Below are 27,715 nucleotides of genomic sequence, written 5' to 3'. Positions count from 1 at the left end.
ATGGTACTAGATTTGCCAACTTTAAGTTAATTTAAGTCTTCATTGGACAGGCATATGGATGTAAATGGAATAGTGTAGATGGATGGGCTTCAGATTAGTAAGACAGGGTGGTGCAACATCGAGGGCTGAAGGGCCTGTACTGTGCTGTAATGTTCTCTGTTCAATCCAAAAGCTTGCACATCCAAATATACCTGTTGGACTATAAACTGGTGTTGTGTAATTTTTAACTTTGGAATCAAGATTAAAGTGGTGCTGGACAAGCACAGCAGGTCAGGCAGCATCCGAGTAGCAGGAAAATCAACGTTTCGGGCAAACGCCCTTCATCAGGGTGGTTCCTGATGAAGGACTTTTGCCGAAACATTGATTTTCCTGCTCCTCAGATGCTGCCTGACCTGCTGTGCTTGTCCAGCACCACTCATACCTTTACTCTAATCTCCAGCATCTGCAGTACCCACTTCTGCTGAGATTATTTTTAACTTTGTCCACCCCAGTCCAACAACAACAACACCTCCCCACTCGTCCTTTTGTCATTCCTGATGAAGGGCTTATGCCCGAAACGTCGAATTCCCTATTCCTTGGATGCTGCCTGACCTGCTGTGCTTTAACCAGCAACACATTTTCAACTGTGATCTCCAGCATCTGCAGACCTCACTTTTCACCCTTTTGTCCCTCCTTGCAGCCTGCGCTGTTCCGCTGGAGACGCCACCAGGGGGCGCTGCCGCGGAGGAGGTGGGCGGTGATCTGCGCACATGCGCTGGGAAAGGGGCGGGGCGCCGTCCCCGACAGATTGACAGGGAGGTCGACCAATGGAGTGCCTAGATGTCGAGGGGGGTGGGAAACGGGGGCGACGCCATTGGCGGAGGGTGCGGTGCGCCGGCGGCCAATAGGGGTGCAAAGCGGGGGCGGGACTTCTGCCAGTTTGATTGGCAGGCACAGGCGGAAGTCGGTGGAATGCTGTGGCTCCAGCTTGGATACATTTGTAGCGGAGGAGGAGAAGCCCCAGGACAGAAGGAGATCCCAGTGGATACAGAGGGAACCCGCAGTCGCAACTCACTCTGACTCCCCTCCAGTGCAGGTATCACCCACCTTTGTGGTTGTCCAAGCCTTTCCCCATCCCTCCCTGAAATCTGCAGCTCTTCCTTCCAGACCTGCCCCCCAACACCTAATGCTTGATGGCCTGCAAAAGCAGGATGCACATTCCAATTCTGTGGCATTGTTACGTCTTTTATTTTTAAAAGAAATAAAAGGGTAACTCTCCTTTTTTTTTTAATTACCCCCACCACCAAACTGTACGGAGTTTGTCGAGGTCAGGCTGCCGCCTCCAGCTGACGAAACCCATTTCAGAATTTTTGTTTTCAGAAAATGATGATTTGGTGCTGGCTGTGGAGGATGCAGGGTAACATGTCTGCAGGTACAGCAAGTCAAATAAACACCACGTCGTTGGCGTTTCTTATTGTTTCCTTGGAGAGAGAGCAAACGCTGGTTTTTGACTTCTTTGAGGTGGGAACTACATTTGGGAAATGATCTGTCCTGTTCAGGCGTGGTTAGGGTGGGAAATTGTAAAATGTCATGGTTGGATCATGGACGTTTGGTGGGCCAGAGTAGAGGAGAGTTTGCACCTATCGGTGTTAGAACTCAAAAGATTATTTGGTATTGATTGTGGTTGTTTGCAATGGGAAAGTATTCATTTCCCAGCAGTCATATTGTTCATGAATCAAGCATATGTAAATTTTGAAAACCTATAGGTCCCCAAAAATTTCAAATTGGTGTGAGGTATCTTTCTGTAGTTTAATGCTTTTTGTCATTTGGAAATAAATGTTGCTACTTTTAAGGTCTGATGAAATATGACAGATTTTGATCATTTGTTTACAGTCAATATAGATTTTGGCTCTTGAAGTTTTTTTAAAATTGCCTCAGCATTAAGTCCAATTAAATGTGAAACAGTTTTTTATAAAACCTGTATTTCTTCCCCCACCCGTTACTTTTGTTTAAACAGTGCTGTAATCAGGAGGAAGGAAATGATCCTGATTTATGTTATAAATATTTTAATTCTTATTTCAATTTTATTTTTGTTGCCCATGTTTGGGCATGTTATGTCACACATATGGGCCTGATGAGAATTGAACCCTGGCCTTCTGGCACAGATATAGAGACTTGACCATTTCACCACCCTAAAATGTTATTCCTGACCATGCATTGAATCCAGGCTGCAGTGGTGAAAGCGCCAAATCTTAACCGTCATGAAGGTCAACTGAGGGGAGTTTACATATCTGATTACCATCGATGCAGATCATCAATAACCCTGGGATAATTGAATAGTCTATCCCATCTCAATTCAGTGTTGGTGAACAAGAAACCTCTCTAAAGCAGTGCTTCTGTCATCAGGGATGCTAATGGTCTAAGTTAAATGATTGTAAAATCAAATATAACCAACTGACAAAAATAAAGATGTAATGTTCCTTTCTAAATTATTTTTTGAGTTGGACAAAAGTAGGCTGAAGGGTGACCTTTTATAGAGGTTCATAAAATCATGAGGGACATAGATAGGGTAAATAGACGGTCTTTTCCCTGGACTGAAAGAGTCCAGAGCTAGAAGGCATAGGTTTAGGGTGAGAGGGAAAGATTTAAGAGATCGAAGGGGCATCCTTTTCAATGTAGAGTTGTGTATATGGAATGAGCTGCCAGAGGAAGTGGTGGAGGTTGGTACAGTTACAACATTTAAAAGGCATCTGGAGGAGGACATGAATAGGAAGGGTTTAGAGCGACATGAGTCCTAGTGCTGGCAAATAGGACTAGAGTAATTTAGGATAGTTGGTTGGCATGGACGAGTTGGACTGAAGGGTCAATTTCCTGCTGTACATCTCTGACTCTAAATAAGAATCTGTTGTGTAAAAGCAGATTTGAGGAATGATTCATAAGAACTGGGAGCCTGAGTCGATTGTCTGGCCCCTCGAACCTGCTCCGCCATTCAATAAGATCTTTTCGTGGCCTCAGCTCCACTTACCTGCACTCTCACCGTATCCCTTAGATTTTTTTATAACAATAAAAGGAATTGTCTTAGGTTTGAAAATGTTACTGAAGTAGCGTCAACTACTTCACTAGGCAAGGAATTCCATAGACTTAGAACTCCATGGGTCAAGAAATTCCTTTTCAATTCAGTCATAAATCTGCTCCCTCTAATCTTGAGCAGTGGAGACATCCTTTCTACTACTGTCTTATCTATTCCCTTTTATAATTGTATATGTTTCTATAAGATCCTTCCTCATTCTTCAAAATTCCAATGAATGTAATCCCAGTCTACTCAGTCTGTCCTCATAAGGCATTCCCCTCGCCTCCGGTTCAGTCTCATACAACAACTTCCTTTGGCATAATGAAACATTCCAGGATCTTTTTTACAGGAGCATACAAAATAAAGTATGATCTAGCATAAAGTTAATTTTCTGGCTGCAATGAGGTTTTTCAGAATGCCCAGCAAGCCTCAGACGGCATGGTAACACCATCAACTGGTTTGGTTTTTAAATAAGAGCCCGAAAGGAAGGTTCAAGACCCTAAGAGTCAGGGCAGTACAGGGTTGATAAGTGTCTGAGAAACTCTCGTAAACCAGGCAGTGATGATTGGATGACGCCCAAATATAATTTCAACAAATCTGAAGAGTCCATGTGTGGAAGGTGGAGTTCGGGGAGAAAAATCGACTCCAACTTTGAGATTTTGTAGAAGAACATGCTTGAGGATGAGGCTGTGTGAGATTTTTCAACACTGGAGATAATTGAAGGCTATTTTTAACTTTACTCTCTGGATAATTAACCAATCGTGAGAACAATCAAACTCTACAGAATCTGACTGAATTTCACTTCCAGAAAATTGCAAATGGGCAGCTTGTGCACGTGAAAGCAATCAGATCTACTAGTCAACAACAGGGGAAAAAAAACTGAAAATAACTCGCTTCTTCTGTTAAATGCTTTGGGCATTTCGTAGAATTGACAGTACAGAAACAGACGGTTTGTCCCAATTGTTCAATGCCGATGTTTCTGCCTGTGTGAAAATTCCTGACTTTTGTTTGTCTGAGAGATGTGGGTGTTGTTGCTCTTGCTGCCTGGCCCCAAAGCCCTTTGAGACTGCTTCTGTGAATCACTGCAATCGTTGTGATGTAAGGACTTGAGTGTTTTTAGGCAGAAGTTGGTCTCAAGTGAGGTCTGTTCAGTGTTTTTTCATCATTGTCAATTATCGCTTCTCTCTGGCATCTTTGTCTGGTCTTTTTGAGCTTTTTCCATTGCATCTTTATATTTTTATTTTAGAGATCACAACTGTGCACAGTCCTCCAAGTGTGATGTTAAGAGGTCCAACCTATTATCAAAAATTGCAGCATTGCATATCTTGTTCAGACAAATTAGTGCAAAGTCACAGGTATGAGAGGTTTCTCCGTTAAAGATGAACAGATGGTCACTTTTCCAGGCTGGTGTTTTAATTGTAAATCCTCTGTTAATAATTGCATCAGTGCAGATGCTGCAGCATGAGATGGTTGTCAAGATGGTGGAATCCAGTGTACTTGGATGGTGTTCAAGGTTCAGAGCAACTGTGTAGTACAGTTCAGTAACGTGAATTAGCTTTCTCAATGTTTTGTAGATGTCAAAGATTCAGTCTCAACACTTGGTAAAAAGGTACCAACAAAACCTCATTGTTATTGCCTGATTTGAGATATGCACATGTATTTAAGAAATCACGTGGGATGTGGATAATTTTCCAAGGAATATAAAGTTAAAAAGCATGAAATCAGCAGGTTCTAAAAGTAAGTGGGCTGAGAGTTAATGCAGGTTAAGGCTGTTTGATTTTCTTGGTAATGGATCAGCAACAATGGAAATGCCACCAGTCATGGGCGGCACGGTGGCACAGTGGTTAGCACTGCTGCCTCACAGCGCCAGGGACCTGGGTTCAATTCCCACCTCAGGCGACTGACTGTGTGGAGTTTGCACGTTCTCCCCATGTCTGCGTGGGTTTCCTCCGGGTGCTCCGGTTTCCTCCCGGATGTGCAACTCAGGTGAGTTGGCCATGCTAAATTTCCCGTAGTGTTAGGTAAGGGGTATACATAGGGGTATGGGTGGGTTGCGCTTCGGTGGGTCGGTGTGGACTTGTTGGGCCGAAGGGCCTGTTTCCACACTGTAAGTAATCTAATCTAATCTAATCTAATGAAGGTCAGGTTGTGTGTATGTGTTTAAAGTATCATAGGGAATCACCTCATTGTGCCTTCTAGCAGCTCAATTAAAACTGCATAAACTAGGGCTTTTTTTTTTGATGATTTTCTTTTTTTTCCTGTGTCGGGCAATTAGACATACAGTGACCAAGTTCCTAATTTTTCTTATCACCCAATTGTGGTCTAGGTTGGGGTTGGAGCAAGTGGTGGGGAGACTCATGCAGTGCTCGCTTTCCCCACTAAGAGGCATTTGTGAGACAGGTTTGTCACTTGTTTTTGTTTCCACATGTACTCTTCCTGTTCGATTTTGCAGGGAGGTAACACCCTGAGGGGGATCCTTATTGTGGGCTGTGTGGGAGAGTTACTTGTGCTGCCTTGAGTCCTATTACTCTGTTGTAGAACTAATACACTCTGTCTAACTGGTTTTAAGTATCATGTGGTTCCTGTGGATTGTGTAGCCTAAGAATGGCTGTACTGAAAGAGTCTAGACTTGAAACATTAGCTTGCTTTCTGTCCACGAATGCTGTCTGACCCTCTGTGATCTCCAGCATTTATTTGTTTTCAGTACAGATTCCAGCATCTGCTGTAAGCTCCTAAGAATGGCTGTGTCGTTTTGACAATAAGTAAATTGTCAAAAGCACGAGGCAGAGAGGAGACTGAGCATCCTACTGGTAACTGCATAAAAATAAGTTTCTATTAGGGGAACCTTAAACCCCAGGCAGAATGTCACGATGCCAAAACCTACTTCCTTCAGCGCCTGCTTCGACCTCTCTTGCAGCTCCCGATATGGTAGAGAGGCATCAACTGCGAAGTTGGCACTCAATTTGCTAAAATACATTAGTAGATGTGTGAAACTGTGACGCTTTGAACCTGGAGTAAATACAACAGTACAGATTTTACACTTCTTACACGTGTGCTGTGTCTCCGAGTTGCATTCTGAGCCCTGCGTAGAATACTGTTAGATGCTGGGCTGTTCTACATGCTGGGCAGGACAATGTTATGCAATGAATTTAGGATAGCACAGAAGGAACACAATGGTCTAGATACTACAATGACTTGGGCATTGGTCTTTCACATCTAAGACTAGGGATCACGGTCTAGTCTGGATAGACAGGATGGACGTTCCAAATCACGTGAGTTTAATGATCTGTAGTGCTGTAGGCCATCAGCCTAGACAACAGGGGAACGTGATGACATTGTGGTAATGTCCCTGGAATAGTAATCCAAATGCCGAGGTTAATGCTCTGGGGCATGATCCCACCATGGAATTTACTTTAATGATTAAATCCAGACTTGACAATCATTAATGCTTGTAAAGATCCACCTGGTTCATGGATGTCCATCAGGGAAGGAAATCTTAAATACTTACCTGGTCTGACCTACATGTGACTCCAAGCCCACAACAATGTGGCTGACTGTGAATTGTCCACTGATATAGCCCCTCTGTTCAAGGGCATTTATGGATGGGGAACAAAGCAGACCTTGCCAGTGATGCTCACATCCATGAAATACTTTTTTTCCAAAAAAAAAGCTGACACTAGTTTTGGCAGAGACTGCGAATGGGAAAGGTCAAAAAAGAGCAGTTGAATGCACTATCCTGAAGCAGACATATTTATTCAGGCAGAGTAGAATTTTACTGTATGGCTACCTATATGGTGTAGATGCCTAAGGATTGCAGGACCCAATATAGCATAAGAGTCTTGGTGATGTACAGCATGGAAACAGGCCCTTCGGTCCAACTCGTCCATACTGATAAGTTGTCCTAAATTAATCTAGTCCTATTATTCAGCATTTGGTCCATATCCCTCTACATGCTTCCTATTCATATACCCATCCAGATACCTTTCAAATGTTGTAATTGTACCAGCCTCCACCACTCCCTCTGGCGGCTCATTCCATACACGCCCCACCCTCTGCATGAAAAAGTTGCCCTTTAGGTCTCTTTTTTAAATCTTTCCCCTCTCACCCTAAACCTATACCCTCTACTTTTGGTCTCCCTCAACCCCAGGCAAAACATCTTGTCTATTTCCCCTATTCATGCCCCTCATGATTTTATAAACCTCTAAAAGATCACGCCTCAGCCTCTGATGCTCAAGGGAAAACAGCCCCAGCCTATTCAGCCTCCCCCTACAGCTCAAACCCTCCAACCCTGGCCATGTTCTTGAAATTTCTTCTGAACCCTTTCAAATTTCACAACATGCTTTCTATAGCAGGGAGACCAGAATTGTACACCGTATTCCAAAATTGGCCAAACCAGTGTCTTGTGTAACCGCAAATGACCTCCCAACCTCTATACTCTAGTCACTGACCAATAAAGGCAAGCATACTAAATGCCAAAGCTTCACTATCCTAGCTGTTTCATCACCAATATTATTTCAAAAACAACAACTTCAATAAATTATTATTAAAGCTTATTGGGGTAAGAGTGAATTGTTTGGTGCAACCAAAGCTTTTAATAAGCTTATAGTAAACACAACAATATTCCAGCTAAATACAATTGCTACAATGGTAATTAATATTGCATTCAGTTCTGGTCACTGCATTATAGGAAGGACGTGGAGACATTGAAAAGAGTACAGAGGAGATTTACTAGGTTGTTCCTGGTATGGACGGAAGGCCTTATGAGGAAAGGCCGAGGGACTTAAGACTATTTTCATTTAAAGGGAAGAAGATTGAGAGGTGACTTAATTGAGGCATATAATCAGAGGATTAGATAAGGTGGACAGTGAGAGCCTTTTTCCTCGGATGGTGATGGCTAGCATGAGGGGACTGAGTTTTAAATTGAGGGGTAACAAATATAGGACAAATGTCAGAAGTAGTTTCTTCACTCAGAGTAGTAGGGGCGTGGAACAGTAGTAGACTCGCCAACTTTAAGGGCATTTAAATGGTCATTGGATAAACGTATAGGTGAAAATAGAATAGTGTAGGTTGGTTAGGCTTCAGATTGGTTCCACAGCTCGGCGCAACATTGAGGGCCAAAGGACCTGTACTGCACTGTAAAGTTCTATATGTAACATCTGTAATGTTCGGTATGCAGAATGATGAGTGTTTTAATCTTTTTTTTGTTTGTCTACTGCATCACACCAACAGAATTTGAGGTGTTAAAACTGCAGAATCTACAAAATGGCAGCCCCCAATTTAATTAATTCTTTTTAAAGAAAAACATAATTCAGTGATGAGTACTAGGAGCAAAGTAACTCCCATTTGCGAATGTTGACAGTAGGCTCAGTGATGAATCTTGCTGTCATGTTGTGGTCTTAGCTCTCCTTGATCTATACCTCTCAGATGTATTTTGACCTGCCTTGCTGGATCTCACCAGTCGTGCATTTAGCCAAGTGCTGGCCGTCCAATCTATAGAGGTCAGCCTGGATACTTGTGCAAGTCATGGCACCCCTGACCCGATGACCAAGCCACTTAATGCTTGGCGTTTGGGGTATGTACACTTGTGCTCTGCCTCTGACCCTCTGTCAGTACAGCAATGCTGCAGCCAGCTTCCCCTCCATGATTTATGCACTCTGTTTGTCCTCAGTGCTGGTATGCAGAGTACGCAGATGGCAGAAAGTACCTGAATTTGACTGGTCAGATCACTAATATGTGCAAATAAATCCTGGATGTGTGGAGAAGGGTCTGTGGGTACCTTTTCAGTTTCCTTTCTAAACCAGTTTCACCTTTGTTTTTTGTCCTTTCTCTGTCTCTCACCCCACCACCCCCCTCATATTTTCTCAGGTTTTCATTTTGTCCTTTTGTCATCTACACTTCCTTCTGTATCCCTCGTTTTCTAATTTTTTTAAAACCCTTTTTAATGCCCCTTGATGTTCTCCTTCTGGCAAAAATTCATTGCAGACACTGCTAGTTCTGACAGCAAAACATGAAGCTTCAACTGAGGCCGAATACTAATGACCGGGAATCTCTGAGTTTCCCCGGGGTCCTAGTGTTATCCTTTACACAGCGAAAGTCCAAGGAGGAACAATAATTGGTGTCCTTGTCACGGGCGTTAAGCTACCACAGTGGTCTCCTGCTAAATTGGACATTGCCAATTGCAGCCGTTTGGGATTAAGTGACAGACGGAAGGCATTTCATGAGACCTAAGGATTATTGGAATGTTTCTAGGATGTGTGAGCAGCATTAATAGAGAGCTGCTTCACTCACAAGAGACTTGAGTTGGTGCAATTAGGAGCTGCTGAGGCTGGTGGTGGATTGGAAGTGATGCAGCTCAGGGGTCCGTGCTTATACTGGCTGTGTGTATGAATGATCTCACCCTGGCACTGGGTGACCTCGGAATTTGCTGCTCACCTGAGGTTTAACAGCAGAATTGGTAATATGATTGTAGCAAGGACGATGGATGCGATTTATTTTTGTTAAATATGAAGCAATATATTTGAACAAATAATGAATTCCTATACCAAAGAAAACGTTCCCGTTGAGGTTGTCCTTGTAGCAGCAACTATTTGTTGGTTTGAGTAAAGAATGGTTAAATTTGTAAAGAAAGGCTTTCATTTATATATCAACATTCCTGCGACATGTCCTAAACTTGAGTTTACACCCAATTTAAATATTTTTGAAATGTCGTCATGTGAGAAAGATAGGAACTAATTTGCACATAACACATTTCCCCCGAACAGCAACGGGACAGTGACCAAATACGCTGCCTCGCTGATGTTGGTCAAAGAATAAATAATAGGTCAGTCGTATTTGGGAGAATTTCCCTGACCTCTTTCAGAATAATGCCACAGCTTTGTTTTAACATCTGCTTGAGATGAGACCTTAGTTCACCATCTTGCCAGAAAGACGGCATCTCTAACAGGCATAACACGTCTTCATTCCTGCACTGGAGAGATGGCCTAGGATTTGTGCTCACGTCCCTGAAATCGGACTTGAACCACAACATTCTGACAAGAGATGACAGTACAGGTCTCCATTGTATCACTGTGCACAGTCACCATCGCTCTCTGTTGGAATAAATCTAGTCTTTTCAACTAAGCCCTTGTCTGCTGATCTGGTGTTCTGAGGTTGATTTAAAATCCAAGCAAGGGCAAGGGGTAACCAGGATGCAGATTTGGTGTGGGATATTTTATAAAAGATAAAATCAGTGGTTCTTACGCAGAGGAGAACGAATTGGGATGAGCTAGAAGTATGGAGCTTGTGCTCTGTTTGGTTTATGTTGATTCAACCAAGATTTGAGCCTTAGAAAATCTGACCTTTCCATTTAAAAAGAATAAGAATAAGAATTAGATAAAGATAAATGAAATTAGGCTGAGACTGGCTATCTCGTGAATCCATTAGTCAGCTGGGAGCTATCACCTTGCTATTGGATTTGGTGGAAAATATCAGTGACCCATAACCTAGGTAAACGTGCAGGGATTATTCTCATCATAGGTATGAAGCTTAGAGTGGGCAAGTCTTGGGTCTATCTTTAATAAATACTGAACCATAAAATGGAGTTGCACACTTAGTTAGAAACACACCCTGCTGGAAATAGTTGGCAGGTCTGGCAGCGTGGATAAAGAGGAAAATAGTTAGCATTTCAAGTCTGACGTGTCCTCAACTGGAAGAAACTTCTGAACATGTAGAGAGACAGGAAATGGAGGTGCAAGGTAAAGATAAAATAGGGTGGTGATGGAATAATAGAGCCACAAAAGATGGGTATAGAGGAGGTGTAAATGATAGTAACAGAACCATTCATTACCAATGCCAGGATGAATAGGAGCAGTGTCTATAATATAAAGTTATTTAAACTGAGCATTGAAGCTAGGAAGTTTAATTGTTTATTTCTTTTGTTGTGTCTGCAGGGCTGTTTTTAACCAAGGAACACTGAGCACTCCAGCTTTGAGTGCTGGTTTCGCACTTGAGTCGCTGCTCCCAGCATTATTCCTGGTGTTCCGGTTTGGAAACCACCTCAAGGAAACAATGAGCCAAGAGGGTTTAAACTCCGCTGCAGTCCCACTCTGTGCAGAGGATGTCCAGGGAGATGGTCGCTGGAAGTCACTGGTAAGAATTTCAGGGCGCGTCTGTGAGCAGCCAGTCATTGTAGGAAGCTGAGTCTGATCACAACACCAATAGCAACAAGCCTTTTAAACGCTGAGGTTCTGTGCAATTTTTCTCACCACTAAATTAACCCTGTCCCCTCCGCAGGATGCTATAGTTTTTCATTTGGTGGTTACACACCATCTTGGCCATCTGAACCAGAAACAGTAACTAGACTAAAGCGTTGGTTAAGGCAGCTCTTGTAGCAGACCTGCCTCTCGATCTCATCCTGACTGTTGTTATGTTGATCAATCATCGGTGAGTGAAAGTGACATGTTTTGACCTTTTTAGTTTTGCATTTGCTCCTGTTAGGTAAGAGGCCCCACCACTTGGTAGCTGACACAGTTGATCTGCAGACTTAGCAACTGGAAAGTTTTCATTTTGAACCCCTTAAATCTCTCCCAAGTATCAACACGTAGCAGAACACAAAACTCCAGAATTAGGAGTGTTTTTTAAAAGTAGTTTTTAACAATTGTTGTGAAAAGTGAAAGATGGAGGAGCAACAGGTCAGGCCTTAATGGCTGCAAAACACTTTGGAAAGTCCTGAAAGTATGATAGGTGCTATATAAATCCAACTTCTTTGTGATATAATGTCATTTCCTATGGTACAATAGAGTTTATGATTGGGTCCAGCTCTTGCTGAAAGATCGACTTGAAAGTGCAGCAAGGTTTGTGATCGTCCAAGTCTAGTTCTTCATTGTTTCTCTGTTTGTCTTGAGTGGAACACCTCTAAACGCTGGATGACTAAGACCCTGTGCAAGATTGAGTCAGCAACCAGAGGGTGTACAGTAGTCATTGTGAAACTGCACCTTCTGACTTCCTTACCAAGTAGAAAACTGTAACTTCCTGCTCATTTGGCACAACTCTAACGACACTTCAAGAAAATTTGTTTAAATTCATTCTCTAGCCTGACAGTGATTATTATAGTGAGTCAGAACATTATGCCTTCACTTCTGAATCACATGTGACTTACTGTGATCCAGTTTTCTTTGGGTATACATGTTACATAAAAATTCCCTTAATGCCATTACTAATGCAGAGGTTTATAGGTGTTGTGCAAGTTTGAGAAGCTATTCTGAAAACCCAAGGGTTGCCCCAGAGTGGGGGTCGATATCCAAGTGGGGTCTTGAACTGTGATGCAGTGGTAGTGGGTGTGGAGCTCTGACCAGGTTGTAACAGTACTGGTAAAACATTGGGAAGCATTGTCGTGTGTTTTAACCGCAAAAAATTCCTCTTAATTAATCAGAGTTGCATCGAATTCATAGTGTTGATATATAAAGGTATACTTCACCCTACACGCCAGATGTCTGTTTATCTGTCCCACCAATTATTTCTTCTGTGTCCTGTTGTAGCCACTTATTTCCCAGCTGATCATTGACTACCATAAAAGGTACTGATCAAAGCTAACAAAAGAACAGAAAGAAACTGGAATGGGAACAATGAGCTCTAACAGGATAAAGCAACTTCTTTGTTTCAGTTTAACTTGTGATTTCTGCATTGATTTGATTAAACCCAGGATCATTTTCTGTCAATAATCAACTCAGGAAAAAAAAATGTATAAATCTCTTCCTTTCTCCAAATTCCAGTAATTCTGTTTGAATGCACGGGGTAATTTCTCCCCCTCCGTCTCCCCAACCACAGTATCCCACACAAATCATAACTTCCAAATCTGGCCTAGTGTTAGATTGGAATGACTGTTGTTTCATTTAAGCTGCCCCCATGTAGTATCTAGTGCATTTATCTGAAACGGTTGAGATGCTTTATTGAGCAGAGCGGTGCAAGTTTCAGTGAGATTTTTACATCTACAGCACAACAGATTTGTCCTGGACTGCAAGGATAAAGAGCCTGATGTCCTTTTTGTAGGTGATTCCATGGTGCAACTTCTGCAGCAATATGAGGTAAGTGAGCTCTTGACTATCTTTTCCCGGTCAGTTGTCAGTAATCATTTTGTTTTCTTTCAATTCTTGAGATGCTGTTGTGGCTGATTAGACTGCGACTTGCCACCCATCCTTGGTTCCCCTGAGACTTGTTTCAGAGGACACTTGAGAGTCAAACATATTGGTGTGGGACCAGAATGACTGACTACTGAGTAAAAATGGAAGAAAGTTCCCTAACGGACATTGGTGTTCCAGTTGACTTTGTACAATTCCCCTGTGTCATGGGCATTTTTACTGGAATCAATTTATTTTGTGATTTGTTTTGAAACTGAATTTAAATGCTTAAATTTTGATGGTGGGGATTTGACTTGAATGCCCTGAATTCTTTGCCCTGACCTCTGAAGTTCCATTTATTGGTAAACTCTCTCAACTATTATTGCCAAGGTCAAGGAAGTCCTCAATAAATGAATAAAACATTAGTATTGCTGAAAATTATCACTTTTTTTGTGGAAGCTTTCACTTTCATAATTCACAAAAATACCAGCGTGAAGGAGGAACTACATTTTATATACCTCAAAAGAGTCCACTAATGCGTTGTAAGTGGTCTTTAACCTTTTCACAAGTGTTGCCATGGAGAATGAAGCAGACCATGACTTCTCCATGGCAACATCTCTGCCAATCATTGACCACTTACCAACTAATCAACACTCTGTTCTCCAAATAGTGTGGAAGTTGTTCATCCTTTACCTTTTGGTATTCTTGCAAATTTTCCTGATGAGTGAAAGAGAAAAGACTTTGACACAACGTGTCTGCTTTTTCGTAATTCTCAAGTTATACACTTGTAAATTAATACGGGTTATTACGAATCCTTGTGCAACTCCAGCAGCACATGATGTGGCTTTGGTATCATGTGCTATTCAATGCCAATGTCATTCAGTCCATTCATTGTCCCCTTGCTGTGGTCATGGATTGGATCAAGCCGCCTCAAAATATATCAAGACCATAGCCTAGACGCTAACTTTTTTTATCTTAAAGGTAAGTGTGAGGTGCAGATTTCCCAACGCAATTCAACTGGACAACTATTCAATGCTGAGCAAAATGCAATTTATTCAAACACTATGTTAAAAGACAACAAAATAAAGAAGGAATTGGAATAACTCTGCTGGAAAATTTAAGAGTAATAGATCCAGTAACTAGCATTTGGATGGGTATATGAATAGGAGGGATATGGGCCGGCTGCTGGCAGGTGGAACTAGATTGAGTTGGGATATCTGGTCGGCATGGACGGATTGGACCAAAGGGTCTGTTTCCATGCTGTACATCTCTATGACTCTAATTGTTCTAATATATAGTAATATCCCATAAATGCACTGTTGGCAAAAAAGGCAAATTCAGAAACAGATTGTCTCCATGGCAGTTAAAGAACTCCCAGCTTTTAGCTGTAGTAGAGAGAGGGACAAAACCCCAATGGCAACAGCTGAAAGCTAAACCTAAATACCTTTGCTCTATAAGAACTTGACCATGGTCATTCGGGCTTCTTCTGTTTTTCCAACTTTCAAAGAACATCATCCAAAGCTTCACCAAGTTTTTCATCTTCTAATCGGTACCTGTCCCCTATTCTCACTCTAAACGAAATCAGGACTAAACAGCCCTCTCAAGGCCAATAAATTGTCATACTGTCCATCAATGTCACAAGAAGCTTAATTGCTATGACATTTAAATGGAAGTATAATTGCATCAGCGACATTCCCCCATGGGGATTGCCCATTACCTAAACTAGGGTTCCCAGGTCCTCAGACAAAATCGGAGTGTAGTTTGAAAAGCTGATGGTTGGCATGGCTCGGATGAGCTATATATGGACATGGATCACAGAATAGAGGAAGTAAAAGCAAAATGTGGCAAGATACTAACAATTTGAAATAAAAATTAAAATGGAAATACTCAACAGATCAGGCAGCACCTGTGGGGAAAACATAGTGAGTCCCTCAGGCCTCTGACATTTCATCAGTTTTGCTCACGGCTTAAAAGGACTTTAACATTTTTTGTTTTAAATGTCAGAGGAAGTGCCCTGAAGAAGTATGCTACTTTAAGGAAATTGTAATATTTAATGCTGCTAGACAGGCAGAGACGATTGGCAAAGTGTAGGTGTTTTTTTTTAAATACCGAGGTGGGTGAATGATTCTTGGGTTTACAAACCCGCTCCTTAATTCTCGAGACTCAGCCTATCGTCCAGCCCCCAATTAATTGGGTGAAAGTCTGTCATCTTTAAGCTCTTGAGTTTGGGAAATCTTAACCTATTTTCTTGCCCATCAGTCAAGCTTCTCAATTGCTGCACATTGGATTGATAGACTCATTCAGGCAATTGAAGTGATGCATAGACTGAGGAGGACTGATGTCCTGGCCTAGGGGTTAAGACTTTCAGAGTGTCTTTACACAGGCATGTGAGTTAGGAGTAGGCCATTTGCCTCTTCAAGACTGCTTAGTCATTTGATAAGGTTGTGGTTGATCCAGCTCTATTTTCCTGTTAACACTCCTACACCTTTTGACTCCCTTGTCAGTCAAGAATCCATTTAACTCTTCCTTAAGTATTCACTGCCCTTGCCTCCACTGTGCTCTGATAAAGAGTGTAACTGAAATTTTCGGGTTGACAGCACTTAACAGGTAGAGTGCCGTGGAGATTGGTGCTGAGAGCTCGATTATTTACAGTCTGTATCAATGACTTCAAATGAAGAGACTGAATGTCTCCCTGCTAAGTTTGCTGATACTGCAATGTTGGTGGGAGAGGAAGCTGAGGAGGATATAAGGAGTCCACAAAGGAATGGAGATCTCTTAAGTGAGTTGGAAAAAGTGTAATGTGGGAAAATGTGAACTCGTTCATTTTGGCAGGAAGAATAGAAAAAAACAGCAGGTGATAGGTTGTCTGACTCAAGGGATGTGGGTGTCTTTGTGCATGAAGCACAAAGTGAATACTGAGGTGCATCAAGTGATTAGGAAGGCAACAGACTGTAGGGAAGTTACAAACAGTTGGACAGGATGTTCGTACCGTTTTGGTCTCATTTATCTCAGAAAGGGCATAACTACATTAGAAACAGTGCTCCGAAGATTCACCTGACTGATTCCTGTGGTGTCGGGTTTATCTTATGAGGAATGGTTGGACAGGTTGGGCCTCTGTGAACTGAAATGCGAGGGATGGTCGTGTTCAGATATAAGACCTTGAGGACACTTAACAGGATGGATACTGAGAGGATGCTTCCTCTTCTACGAGAAACCTGACTACGGGACTCAGCTTAAGAATAAGAAGCCTCCTGTTTTAAAAGAGTTTTAGTTGTTGGCCCATTCACCTGAGCAAGATTTGGTCATTGCTGAGGTAATTCATAAAGAAAAGTGCTTTCCCTTCCCTGAGCCTTGACATCTCCAATTTGGCACACTCTCTGCCACCATCCAACAGCTGGAAGGTGGTAGCAAATAATAGCCATGGTCCGATGGAGGGAAATCGATGGTGTTGTGAATTGAGCAATGTTATCAAACCAAAGGGAAAAATGTTGTTTCTGAAAAGTATTCTGATGGATGAGGTATGTGTACATTTATCCCTATCTCCAGTTTGCACATACATGTAACATTTTAAAACTTTGGAAGTATTTTTTTGTTCCTCTTAATGTCTGGTGAATGAAGGAGACCCTAATAACTGTTACTTGCATACACTGAACACCCTTTATTAAAATTTAATTACCTATCCCCAGTTGTTTCATGGAGGACCAATGCAAACCCAGTGTAATACTAGATCAGAGTAATTGCATCTCATTGGATCAAACTAAATTGACATTAAATCTAAATAAAAGTCTTGAAAGGCTGGTACGGCAATTACGTTTAGTTTTCTTTGTTTGGACAGATCTGGAGGGACCTGTTCTCACCACTGCATGCACTTAACTTTGGGATTGGAGGAGATACCACACGACATGTCTTATGGAGGCTTGAGAATGGAGAACTAGAAAACATCAAACCCAAGGTAAGGAGAGAACAGGACTTCCAACCAATTTAACCCCGTTATAGATTGTACTAAAGTCCTTTTTGAAATATATTTATCCATGCAAATTGCTTGGTCCCTCAATCTGCTAACCTGATCAGATTGAAATAATTTTATTAGATGTGAAGTTTTAACTGCTTGGTCGATGTGAGTGTTCTGATCTATAATGAAGTTGAATACTAGGGTTGAGTAAAAGTGCAAACTGTTTGCAGGTAATTGTCCTCTGGGTGGGGACCAACAACCATGAACACACGGCTGAGGAAGTAGTTGGTGGGATCGAGGCTATTGTGCACCTCATTAACATAAGGCAACCTCAGGCCAAAGTGGTAGTTTTGGTGAGTGGATTTTTGAATTATGTTTCTGTGTACAAATTGCTTTTGCCTCTTCCCTTTCTTTGAGAGTGAAAAGGCGGCATGTTTGTTTGCCGTCTTACCACTTTGTTCCAAAGGCTGATAGGATTGTGGCCTGGACCATCAACAATCCACTCCACAAATGGCAGAGCAGTTGTTGGATGAACCAATCACCAGGACGGCACATTTTGTGTTTGAGACTGAAATATTTTCTCATAAGGTGAATTCCTAGATCACCTGGGGGGACTGATTGAGATAAATGTGACGGTCTCTGCTTTGGAGGTGTTTCATTCTCCTCAGACCCAATGTCATATATCTCCTGCAAGCTGTTTATCAAACAAGAACATGACTCCAGACCCACAGCAATGTGGTTGGCACTTAACTGCCCTCTGGGCAATTAGGGCTAATAATAAATGCTGGCCCACATTCCGTGTATTAATTTAAAAAAGAGACCTGAGAACAGATTAATTTTCAGTCAATGCTCTCTTCTTGGTAATAGCTGGTAGTGCACAGGGAGTTAAATAAGAAAACATAGTGTGGTGTGTTGCAGAGCTGCTAGTATATTGCCACATGAAGGCTGTGGGTGCACAGTCATCTGTGAAAAACTGCTGTGTTGCCTGGTGCTTAGCCCTGGGGAAGGATGGGAGAAGTATAGGAAGAAACAGACCTGGATTGTGCTGGAGCCAGAACAACATCAGCAGAGACCTTTAGCAAACAGGCAGCTAATTGCTGTGACTGAGATGATGTGTGGAGCCATGAGAGAAAGATGGGAGAGTAAACCACTAATGGGAGAGCTAGTGCCTTTCTGACCCCAGCAACCTCGAAGCCAGAGAATGAATTTATTTCATTTTGCAAAAATGATACTATAAAATCAGTATAGTCTCAGAGGGCCATAAGAGAGAGAGAGAGAGAGGAAGAGAGATGATTGGTGCTGGTTTAACCTGAGGGTCACCAGGCGAAGGCAGAGTTGAGGAGGTGGGACCTAAACGGTAACCTCAGCCAGTGCAGGAACTCTGGGGGGGATTCTGCTTTTGGCGTTCTGTGACCTGGGAGAACTCATAGCAAATCCCAAACAAACCAGCATACAGTCTACTTGGAAAGTGCAAAGCAAAGAGAAAGAGGGTAATCGCTGTTTGTCACCTTGTTTTACTTTGTGATGGTTCTCTTTCAGGGTCTCCTGCCACGTGGTGAGAAGCCCAATCCTTTGCGAGAGAAGAATGCGGAGGTGAACGTGTTGTTGAAGAGATCTGTCTTGAAGTTCCCGAATATGCAGTTCCTGAATGTTGATGCAGAGTTTGTGCATTCCGATGGGACCATCTCCCATCATGACATGTTTGATTACTTGCACCTCACCCAAATCGGCTATGCCAAAGTCTGCAAACCTGTCTATGAACTGCTAGTTCAGCTCCTGGAGGAGACACCTGAGGAGAAACAAGCCACCCTGGCGTGATTGCATCCAAACCCTTCATATTGTCATTGCCATCTCTTTTAAACTGGGATCCGACCAGCGCTGCATATAGAATCCTGCAACACTCCTGCCTGGAACATTTGAATCAAGGCACCCTGATTTGTTTCAATATTTTGAAGTGCAGGGTTCCCTTGTGAAGTGAACATTTTTGTTCTATATCAAAGCATTAGGCTACATTTGAAATAGACAGTGCAGTTTATATATGCATTGTTCTGTTACTGTCATTTGGCATAATGAGGTCATTCATGTTGAATATAGTTGTGCGTCTGCAATAATTAGCCATTGGACACCATCTATTAAAGATGAAGACACCTGTCTTCCATTGATTTTATCGCTGACTTGGTGTAATGCGAACCCCTATTTACATCCAAATCTCTTTTAAGCATAGATATAGTGGCCACAGAAGATAGCCTGTTGGTAGTTGTATGGTACAGATATTCTTTTTACAAAAATTGACTCGTTCACATTTTTCCAACACTGTGTGTTAGTCTCCAGTACTTTGTAAATACTGCGGTAAGGAGCTGTGGAGACCTCTAGTGGTAGTAAGAGTATTGTCTTTTCATTTTGGGTTAACCACTGCTGAATACAGCTGACATGTTTGCTTCCATTCTAAGACATTGGATGTCTTTATGTTCCTGACTTCAAATTCTTAATGTAATTAGTCTTATTTGAAATGGAAAGGCTTTCTGTTTCTATGGTTACCAATCACCACGTTGTGAGTGAGAATCCTGTTCTGCTACTACTTTCTTTAATTTAGATTCTGTCATGCAGCACAGGGAGAGGAACAACAAAGGAGACATTATTCAGTTTTAATTCTTGTCGGTCTCTTTCCACACTCTTCTACTTTTTGTTTTGTTTCAGTGAACTCTAGAGGAATTGGCTTTGTGAGTGAATGGGTTTGTACATGGCTTGAAGCCTTTGTAACATGAATGGATCTTCACAACATTATTTGCCACAGAAGCAGATCATGGGTGTAGCACTGCATTTAGGGTTTGCCAGTCCCTGGGTAAGAAATCCCCTCCCCACCAACATTACTGAGAGCAGGTTTTCCACAGAGTAAAGATGTCTGATAACATCCACCTGTTCTTTAGAGACGTACATCTGTTGTTGCAGGAAGTCATGCAGTCAGTAATTTGACAATTTAATAATACACCACCTAAGTTTGGAGTATTCCCAGCAACTAAAAGGGAGAGTCTTTTGGATGGCACAGCAAAAAGGTCGGATGTTTACTATCCCTCTGAGCAGAGGTGATAGTGTTGCTTCCTGCTGAACCCGATCTATGGGCCGCGATACCTGCTGTTGAGTAGGTCCTGCCTTGTAATCTTTGAGGTTGGTTGTAAAACTGGTGCCACGAGGAAACAGGCAAGGTTCATTAATGTGTTACTGGATGTAAAGTACAATATTTATGTGGCTTTCCCTGCTGAGGGAATCTTGGAAATGACTCGGTGAAGGAAATTTCTGTGTGAGGACACTGCATATTATCAGTTTTTAATAAATATATAAACCCTGCTTCTAGAGCTATCTTACCTATCAGGATCAGTTTATCTTTAATTAGTATCAGTTTTTCAGATTTTTATTTGTTTTGTATCTTAATTCTGTTTAACCTCATTGCTCCCAGTAGGGGATATGTAACAAAAACAGTGGAAGTGGGTGTCTTGATTCCAGAATATAATTTGCAATACACTTTCACTTGCGTTTTTACTTGCGCCAATATTAATAGCATTATATTAGCATTATATGATGGAAAAGGGAGAGAGAGGAGGCCATGTGCAAATTGGCAGTGCAGTAGAGATATGTAGGAGAGGGTTAAATTTATCTCCCTGTTCCCCGCTCATGTCCCTGGCATACAGGATTATTACTTAACCCAAATTTTACTTTGTCGGAACTTTTTATCATGTTATAGATCTGCACTTTCTCATTTGACCTCCTTCCTTGTTCTTTCAAGTGTCTCATTAATGAACTTTGGGTAACACATATGGTGGCAGCCACGTCATCTGACTCCCAGGAAACTGAAGAGTAATATTTGAAACCCACCGAGTCTGAAGTGACTCTTCATTGTGACGTATCTTTATTAATCTATTGGCTGCTAGTTTTTGAACAGCTTCAAACACTAATTCAGAACCAATGAATGACTTTGGTCTCAGTGATTTAGAACAGCCATATTTATATCATTGCTTACCCTTGATGTTGGGCAGAATGTGACCAAGTGACTCTCAAATTTAATGTGATCACAGCACTAGGGATCACCTGAAAGCAACTCCAAATATTAGAGACCAGTTGGAATGGGTGGGGTAGTTGTGAAACTATTAACCAAAGTACCAGCGGTATCTTGGGTAAATACTATCAGATTAGTGACCTTTATTGCCAACTGACATTGCAGGAAAAACATGTTCCACACCTGTCAGTTTGTTTTTAATGAAATTTTAAGAAAGTTTGTGAATTCTCCTTTTAAGTCCTGATTTAGATACTGTCCTTTCAACAAAAGCAACTGCTATTGATGGAAGAGCCCTGATCCTAATATGCCACATGGAGTGAATTGCAGGATTCTATATGCTGCTGCATTGATGCAACTTAACAGAGATCTAGCTATATTGTTCCATTTTGAAATGTACACATCATGAAGTATTATCCCTGGCTGTTTACTCCATTAATGCTGCACAAGTAAATACCTGTCTGCATTCTGAAATGCCTGCAGTAATGATATACTGAAATGATCTGTTAACCTGGCCACCTGGATCTGAACATACTGCACAATGTCCTGTTTAGCTTTATTCTTGTAAATTTCTGACATTTCCAAACCCCCCTTTTCAGTTCGTAAGTTGTCTTATTTTGTATAACCCTCCATTTTACAGTTGTGAAGGTGGTGCAACTAGTACATGCGTGCCATCTCCTGCTAGTAGGTAGCCGCTGTGCAGTTTCACGTACCTAGATATTTACTGGCTGACCGAAGTAGAGTGTGTGGGACTGAACCCGACAAAGCAGTAGTCACTGATTACAGTGTCACCTGGATTGTGTCCCTGAGAATAGTCAAAAGGGGAGTTCTGCTGGAAAACCATGTGTAGACACAGTTTGCCCAACGTGGTTTGGAAGGGATCAGGATTTGTACATAATAGGGTTGGATAAGCATCTCACATTCAGTTTTTATGTTTGTAAATGTATGTAATTAAAATTACTCCAGTTCCAGAAGAGAAGTGAAATTAATGCTGTACTTAAACGTCAGTCAACAATTCCTCTTAGTAAACAGCACTGTAGCTAGGAATATGCCCTGTGAATTCCTTAGGGCTGGTATTATGCTTCAGTGGCCTGAACAACTAGGACTTTAATAATCATTGTGAGCTTTTTTTTTTCTTTCTTGATGTTTAAAAATCTCTGCTCTGTAACTTGAATGCTATCTTGCATTAGTCAGGGACAGATTAGGCATCAGAAGGAGCATAGTCTGCAATAATGCTTACCCAAAATTAAGGTGAAAATTATGTAGCCACTTGCTTGACCTAAATAAACAAACTGCAAGTTGTCAAACTGTCCAGCTGGGTGGCATGAAAGAAGAAGAGAGGGTAATATCAACGAAAGGAGTTATATTCCTGTTTGGGTTTATAATTCTGTGTGAAGTCCCAGGCTTTCTGGCATATTGTCTTCTGACGGACTGGTAGATGCACTGAATCAAGTCCTGTGAGCATAAGCCCAGCATTGATAGGACAGGATCATATCTAATGCAATGGCTGCTTTCATTTCTGTTCTAAAATCCATAAATGCTTTCATGCAAAGTTGATTGGTTTGTTTCCCATCACCTGTGTTACTGTTCACTGTTATCCAACGTGCCTCCAAATTAAATGCACATCTTCTGCATCGCACGTACCTGGAAACCCTTTAAAATATGTATATCACTTATGTTTTGCCAGCCATGTTAATGTTAAACTAGTTGTGGGAAACTGCTAAGAATTTACAGAAGCAGCTGAAGATGTTTTGTTCCCATGTTCAATTCTGCAGTCAGATTTATGAGAGGTGACTGATACAACTGCCTGTCCTCGATTTAGCACAGCAGAACAGGACACAAAGTACAGTGTGTGAGTACTTGTCCTGATCGAATTAAGAGGATGTTAAGTAACAACCTAAGCTCAATGCAGGATGGCACTATGATTCTCCATTTAGCAAAAGAACCACTTAGCAATATTTACACTCTGCTCATTTTGTTAAGCAGGTCTCTGATCCAAAAGATGTACTCCTATTTTCCCACCCCTCCGTATTATAGCTTTTTCATACTGTTTTTACAAAGATATGTTGAAGAAGAATTTCTGGAACATGGGCCCATGATGTGTTGACTGTAGGCACACTACATTATACTGAAAAAAAATCACCAAAAGGCTTTTTTGAAAATATTTCCTGCATTCTCATATTTTACTATTCAGATATTGGCATGTATGATCTCTGTGCAAGGTTATGCTTCCAGAAACACATTGTATAGTAATGCTTGATAAAACTGTGCAGTAGCCAAATACATGTGTGTTACATGTAAGATTGAAAAAGGCATACAGTACTGCTTACTTGTTTGGATGACTTGCTGAATGGTAGTATATATGCTATTTAAAAAAAAAGAATGTGTAGCTGTTATCAGTCATCTGACAGCAGTGGTGTGTTGTGCTTAAATGTACTGGTAATTTATGCTTTAATGTACTGTATTAAAATTAAGAAATGTTAACACTGCCTGTTTGTTTGGTACAATACTTCCTCAAAATTAGAAGCCTTTCTTCTTACAATTTTATAATGATGCTGATGTATGTTGTATTTGGCTCAATACCATCCACATCTAGTAATCGCAAAACAAACTGGAATGTTTTGCAAATACACTTCAACAGCAAATATGTAGCTGCTTTAATGGAATATAAACGCCGAAGGTGCTGCACTATCAATCAGCATGACACCAAATGATAAAGTAGATTAGATTAGATTACTTACAGTGTGGAAACAGGCCCTTCGGCCCAACAAGTCCACACCGACCCGCCAAAGCACAACCCACCCACACCCCTACATTTACCCCTTACCTAACACTACGGGCAATTTAGCATAGCCAATTCACCTGACCCGCACATCTTTGGACTGTGGGAGGAAACCGGAGCACCCGGAGGAATGACATAAAATTAGGTTTTAAGCAGAACCTGAAAGTGAGGTGAGAGAGGGCATGCCAGAGCTTGGAGCAAATGCAGCTAAAAGCTCCATGTAAGATTGAAGAAAGCATGCAGTATGGCCACCAACGGTGGAGTGATTACAACTGGGAGCGTACAAGAGGCCAGAACTGGAGTAGCACACACGCCTCTTAAGGTGGAATGGAAGAATTTTAAAACGCAAATGAGAATTTTAAAATCTAAACCTTGCTTAATTGGAAGTCAATGTCAGCCTGTGAGAGCAGGTGTGATAGGGGCTTTGCGGCAAGTTGAGACATGGGCTGCAGAGGTTTTTGAATAACCCCAAATGTATGGGGAAAATTAGCCAGCAGTGTGTTGGAATAGTTGAGTCTAAATGTAACAAAGGCACAAATGAGATTTTGAGTAGCAAGTGAACTGAGCAAGTGAACTGAAGCCGAGCGATGCTGTGGAGCTGGAAATAGGCTATTTCAATATTGCAACAAATGCTAGGTTGGAAGTTCAATTCCAGATCAAATGTGACAACAAGATTGCAAACCGACTGAGGTAATATCAAAATGTTGCTGGAGAGAAGGATGGAGTTGGTAGTAGAATATAAAATATATACCGATGCTGAGTATTGTTAAATCCACTTCTACTTGGAGGTTTTACACAATCTAAGTGTTTCAAGATTGATTTGGGCAACTTTTTCACTAAAAGTAACAGATGATGCTGAAATCACAATAGGTAATGTAGCACTTGTGGAGTGAGGAACCAGTGTTTGAGTTGTAAAATGTTGTGTAAGCTGAGCTTTTGTAGCATTTCTTTTTATGGTTCAGATTTCCAATATCTCCAGAATTATCCACAGAATGAAGAGTTCAAACACCAAGTGATAAAATGTTTGGAGTAAAATAAAATCCAAGGACTTGAAGCACCAACTGCAACACTGGCGGAAATATAAAGTTTTGGGAAAGCTGTCTGTCACGCTGATTTAACCACACCAAGTTGAGAAAGAATAGAGTGAAGGTCAAACCCTTTCTGAGGAAGATCGTGACCAGTCCTGCTGTTGCACAACTCCCTAGACCTGTCCTTCCTTGATGTCATAGAGTCATAGAGAGGTACAGCATTAAAACAGACCCTTCGGTCCAACCCGTCTATGCTGACCAGATATCCCAACCCAATCTAGTCCCACCAGCCAGCACCCGGCCCATATCCCTCCAAACCCTTCTTATTCATATACCCATCCAGGTCGTGTGACTAGTTTCGTAAAAGCAGGTTTGGTGAACTGGGAACAGCTCTCCCAGTATTCTAGATGCACAAGTAAAGGAAACATTGGAAAAAAGGTAACTTAAACTCTTCCTGCAATCAATTGGTACAAAATGCTTTGTTGAAGAACAATATTTTAAATTTGGTGGAACATTAACCAGTGTGCCTTCATTCTGGGCTAATGGGTGACTGTACGTTGTAACTGAGATGTGAAGAACAGGAGGATTTCAGTTGTGTGCACAGCTACTGTCAGACAATGAAAAGGTGCAGTATACGTGGCATTGATCTCGTTCCAAGAAAAAGGGCCAGAGATTCTGAAGCTGTTCACTATTTAGCTATGTCAAGGGCAAAGTAACCAGCTGTGATTGGGATACGACCCTGCTATGATTGCCCTTGTATGTGGTCATACAGATGGGGTCCACAATGATAGCCGAGCTCATGCTTGAGCTCTTGTTGTTTTGTATGGTTCGAGGGCATTGGACTGTCATGTTCAGTGGAGAGTGACTATTTTCTGGAGGAAGGTAGGGATACATGGTAAATAAATTTGAGTTCAGGAGTCAAACATGTTCTGCATTGTTCCCTCTTTGGACTGGAAATGCATGATATTTTTATGCATTTTCATGATGTGCATATAAATGGAATGGCTGGCTAACATTACCCTTGTTAAGGGAAGCACTTTTAAGATCAGCATTTATTATCCATCCCTAATTGTCCTTGAGATGGTAGTGCCGAATTGTTTTCTCAAACCATATGGTGTAGGTATACCCATTGTACTGTCAGCAAGGGCAGTTCAGGATTTTAAACCAACGACTATGAACAACACTGATGACATTTCAAGTCAGAACAGTTTGTGACTTGTTGGGAAACTTGCGGGTCGAGGCATTCCCACCCATCTGCTGCCCTTGTCCTTCTAGATTTTATTGACTCTGGAACAGTTCCTGTGGATTAGATAATGTAATCCTACTATTTAAGAAGGGAGGCAGAGAGAAAACAGCTAATTATAGACTGGCTAGCTTGACATCGGTAATAGGAACATTGCTAGCATGCATTATAAGAGATGTAAGCAGAGGATTTGAAAAATGGTGACAAGATCAGACAAAGTCAGCACGGATTTATGAAAGGTAAGTTGTGCTTAACAAATCTGGTGGAACTTTTTGAGGACATAACTAGTAAAGTGGATGACGGGAGCCAGTGGATGTGGTTTACTTGGGATTTTCAGAAGGTTTTTGATAAGGTCCAACATAAGAGATTAATGTGCAAAATTAGAGTGCATGGGATTGGAGTCATGTATTGAAATGGATTGAGAACTCTTTAGCGAACATGAAATAAAGAATAGGAATAAATGAGTCTTTTTCTGAGTGGCAGGCAGTCACTAGTGGGATACCACAGGGTTCAGTGCTTGGACTCCAGCTAGTCACAATATACGTTCCTGATTTAGATGAGGTAACTACGTGTCATATTTCCATGTTTTCAGACAACACAAATCTGAGTGGAAGGATTGATATGTTCTATATTAACATTTGCAGAGATGTTGCTACGCAACCAAGAGTTGGGCCTCCTGGTTCAACACTACCACTGTAACACAGAGCCTCCAAAATAGCCTGTGGATCCTTTCAATGGCAGAACACAAATGCGGAGGGATGACATCAGCAGGCCACTGCTGACAGTAAATTGTCACACCAGGTATTTGAGGGTGGACATGGTAACCAAGGCTGCATCTGCTTAGCTTCAAGTATTAGCTGAGATTGGGCATTTTCAGACTAAAACCATCATCAGCTGGTTGGGAAGGCATGCTGTAGAGAAGATTCATAGAAGCTTCTGTGTGATTTGGACAAGTTAAATAAGTGGGTAAACACGGTGCAGTATAATGTGAACAAATGCAAGGCTATCTAAGTTGACAGGCAAGCAGATAATTATCTGAATGGTGATAGTTTACAGAGGTGCAATGAGATCCAATTGTCCTTATCCACTAGTTGCTGAAAGTCAGCATGCAGGTCAACAGGCAGTGAAGAAGGAAAATGGTATGATGGGATAGCTTACTGCAACTGTACAGGGCGTTGGTAAAACCACGCCTGGAGAATTATGTGTAGTTTTGGTTTCCTTGTCTGAGGGAGGATGTTCTGACTATTGGGGAAGTGCAAGGAAGGTTTCCCAGACTGATCCTTATGATGATGGGACTGATTTACAGGAGGAGACTGAATCTGTTAGGACTATAGTAACTAAAGTCAAAAGGTGTGGTGATGGAAAAGCACAGCAGGTCAGGCAGCATCTGAGGAGCAGTAGAGTCGATATTTTGGGCAGAAGCCCTTCATCTGGAATGTGGGAGGGCCCAAAGGGATTGAGAGATAAATAGGAGGGGGGATTGGGGCTGGGTGGATGCAGATGGAGGGGTGGAGGGGGG

The 27,715-nt window shown here is 41.7% G+C and overlaps 1 protein-coding gene across 1 annotated transcript; it reads left to right on the top strand.

The window, feature by feature from the left end:
• Window positions 1-941: 941 nt before the first annotated feature.
• pafah1b2 (platelet-activating factor acetylhydrolase 1b, catalytic subunit 2) lies at window positions 942-23,627 on the top strand. The gene is made up of 6 exons (XM_060846843.1): window positions 942-1,075; window positions 10,978-11,176; window positions 13,021-13,110; window positions 16,979-17,095; window positions 17,326-17,448; window positions 18,635-23,627. Exons 2-6 carry the CDS (start codon window positions 11,096-11,098, stop codon window positions 18,911-18,913), a joined length of 690 nt encoding a protein of 229 aa, XP_060702826.1. The 5' UTR covers window positions 942-1,075; window positions 10,978-11,095; the 3' UTR covers window positions 18,914-23,627.
• The last annotated feature ends 4,088 nt before the right edge of the window (window positions 23,628-27,715 follow it).

This window comes from Hemiscyllium ocellatum, chromosome 29 (genome assembly GCF_020745735.1).
Source record: "Hemiscyllium ocellatum isolate sHemOce1 chromosome 29, sHemOce1.pat.X.cur, whole genome shotgun sequence".
In the NCBI taxonomy this organism is placed as follows: Eukaryota; Metazoa; Chordata; class Chondrichthyes; order Orectolobiformes; family Hemiscylliidae; genus Hemiscyllium; species Hemiscyllium ocellatum.
Note: the sequence above shows the minus strand (reverse complement) of the source record. Positions and strands in the feature narration are given on the sequence as shown.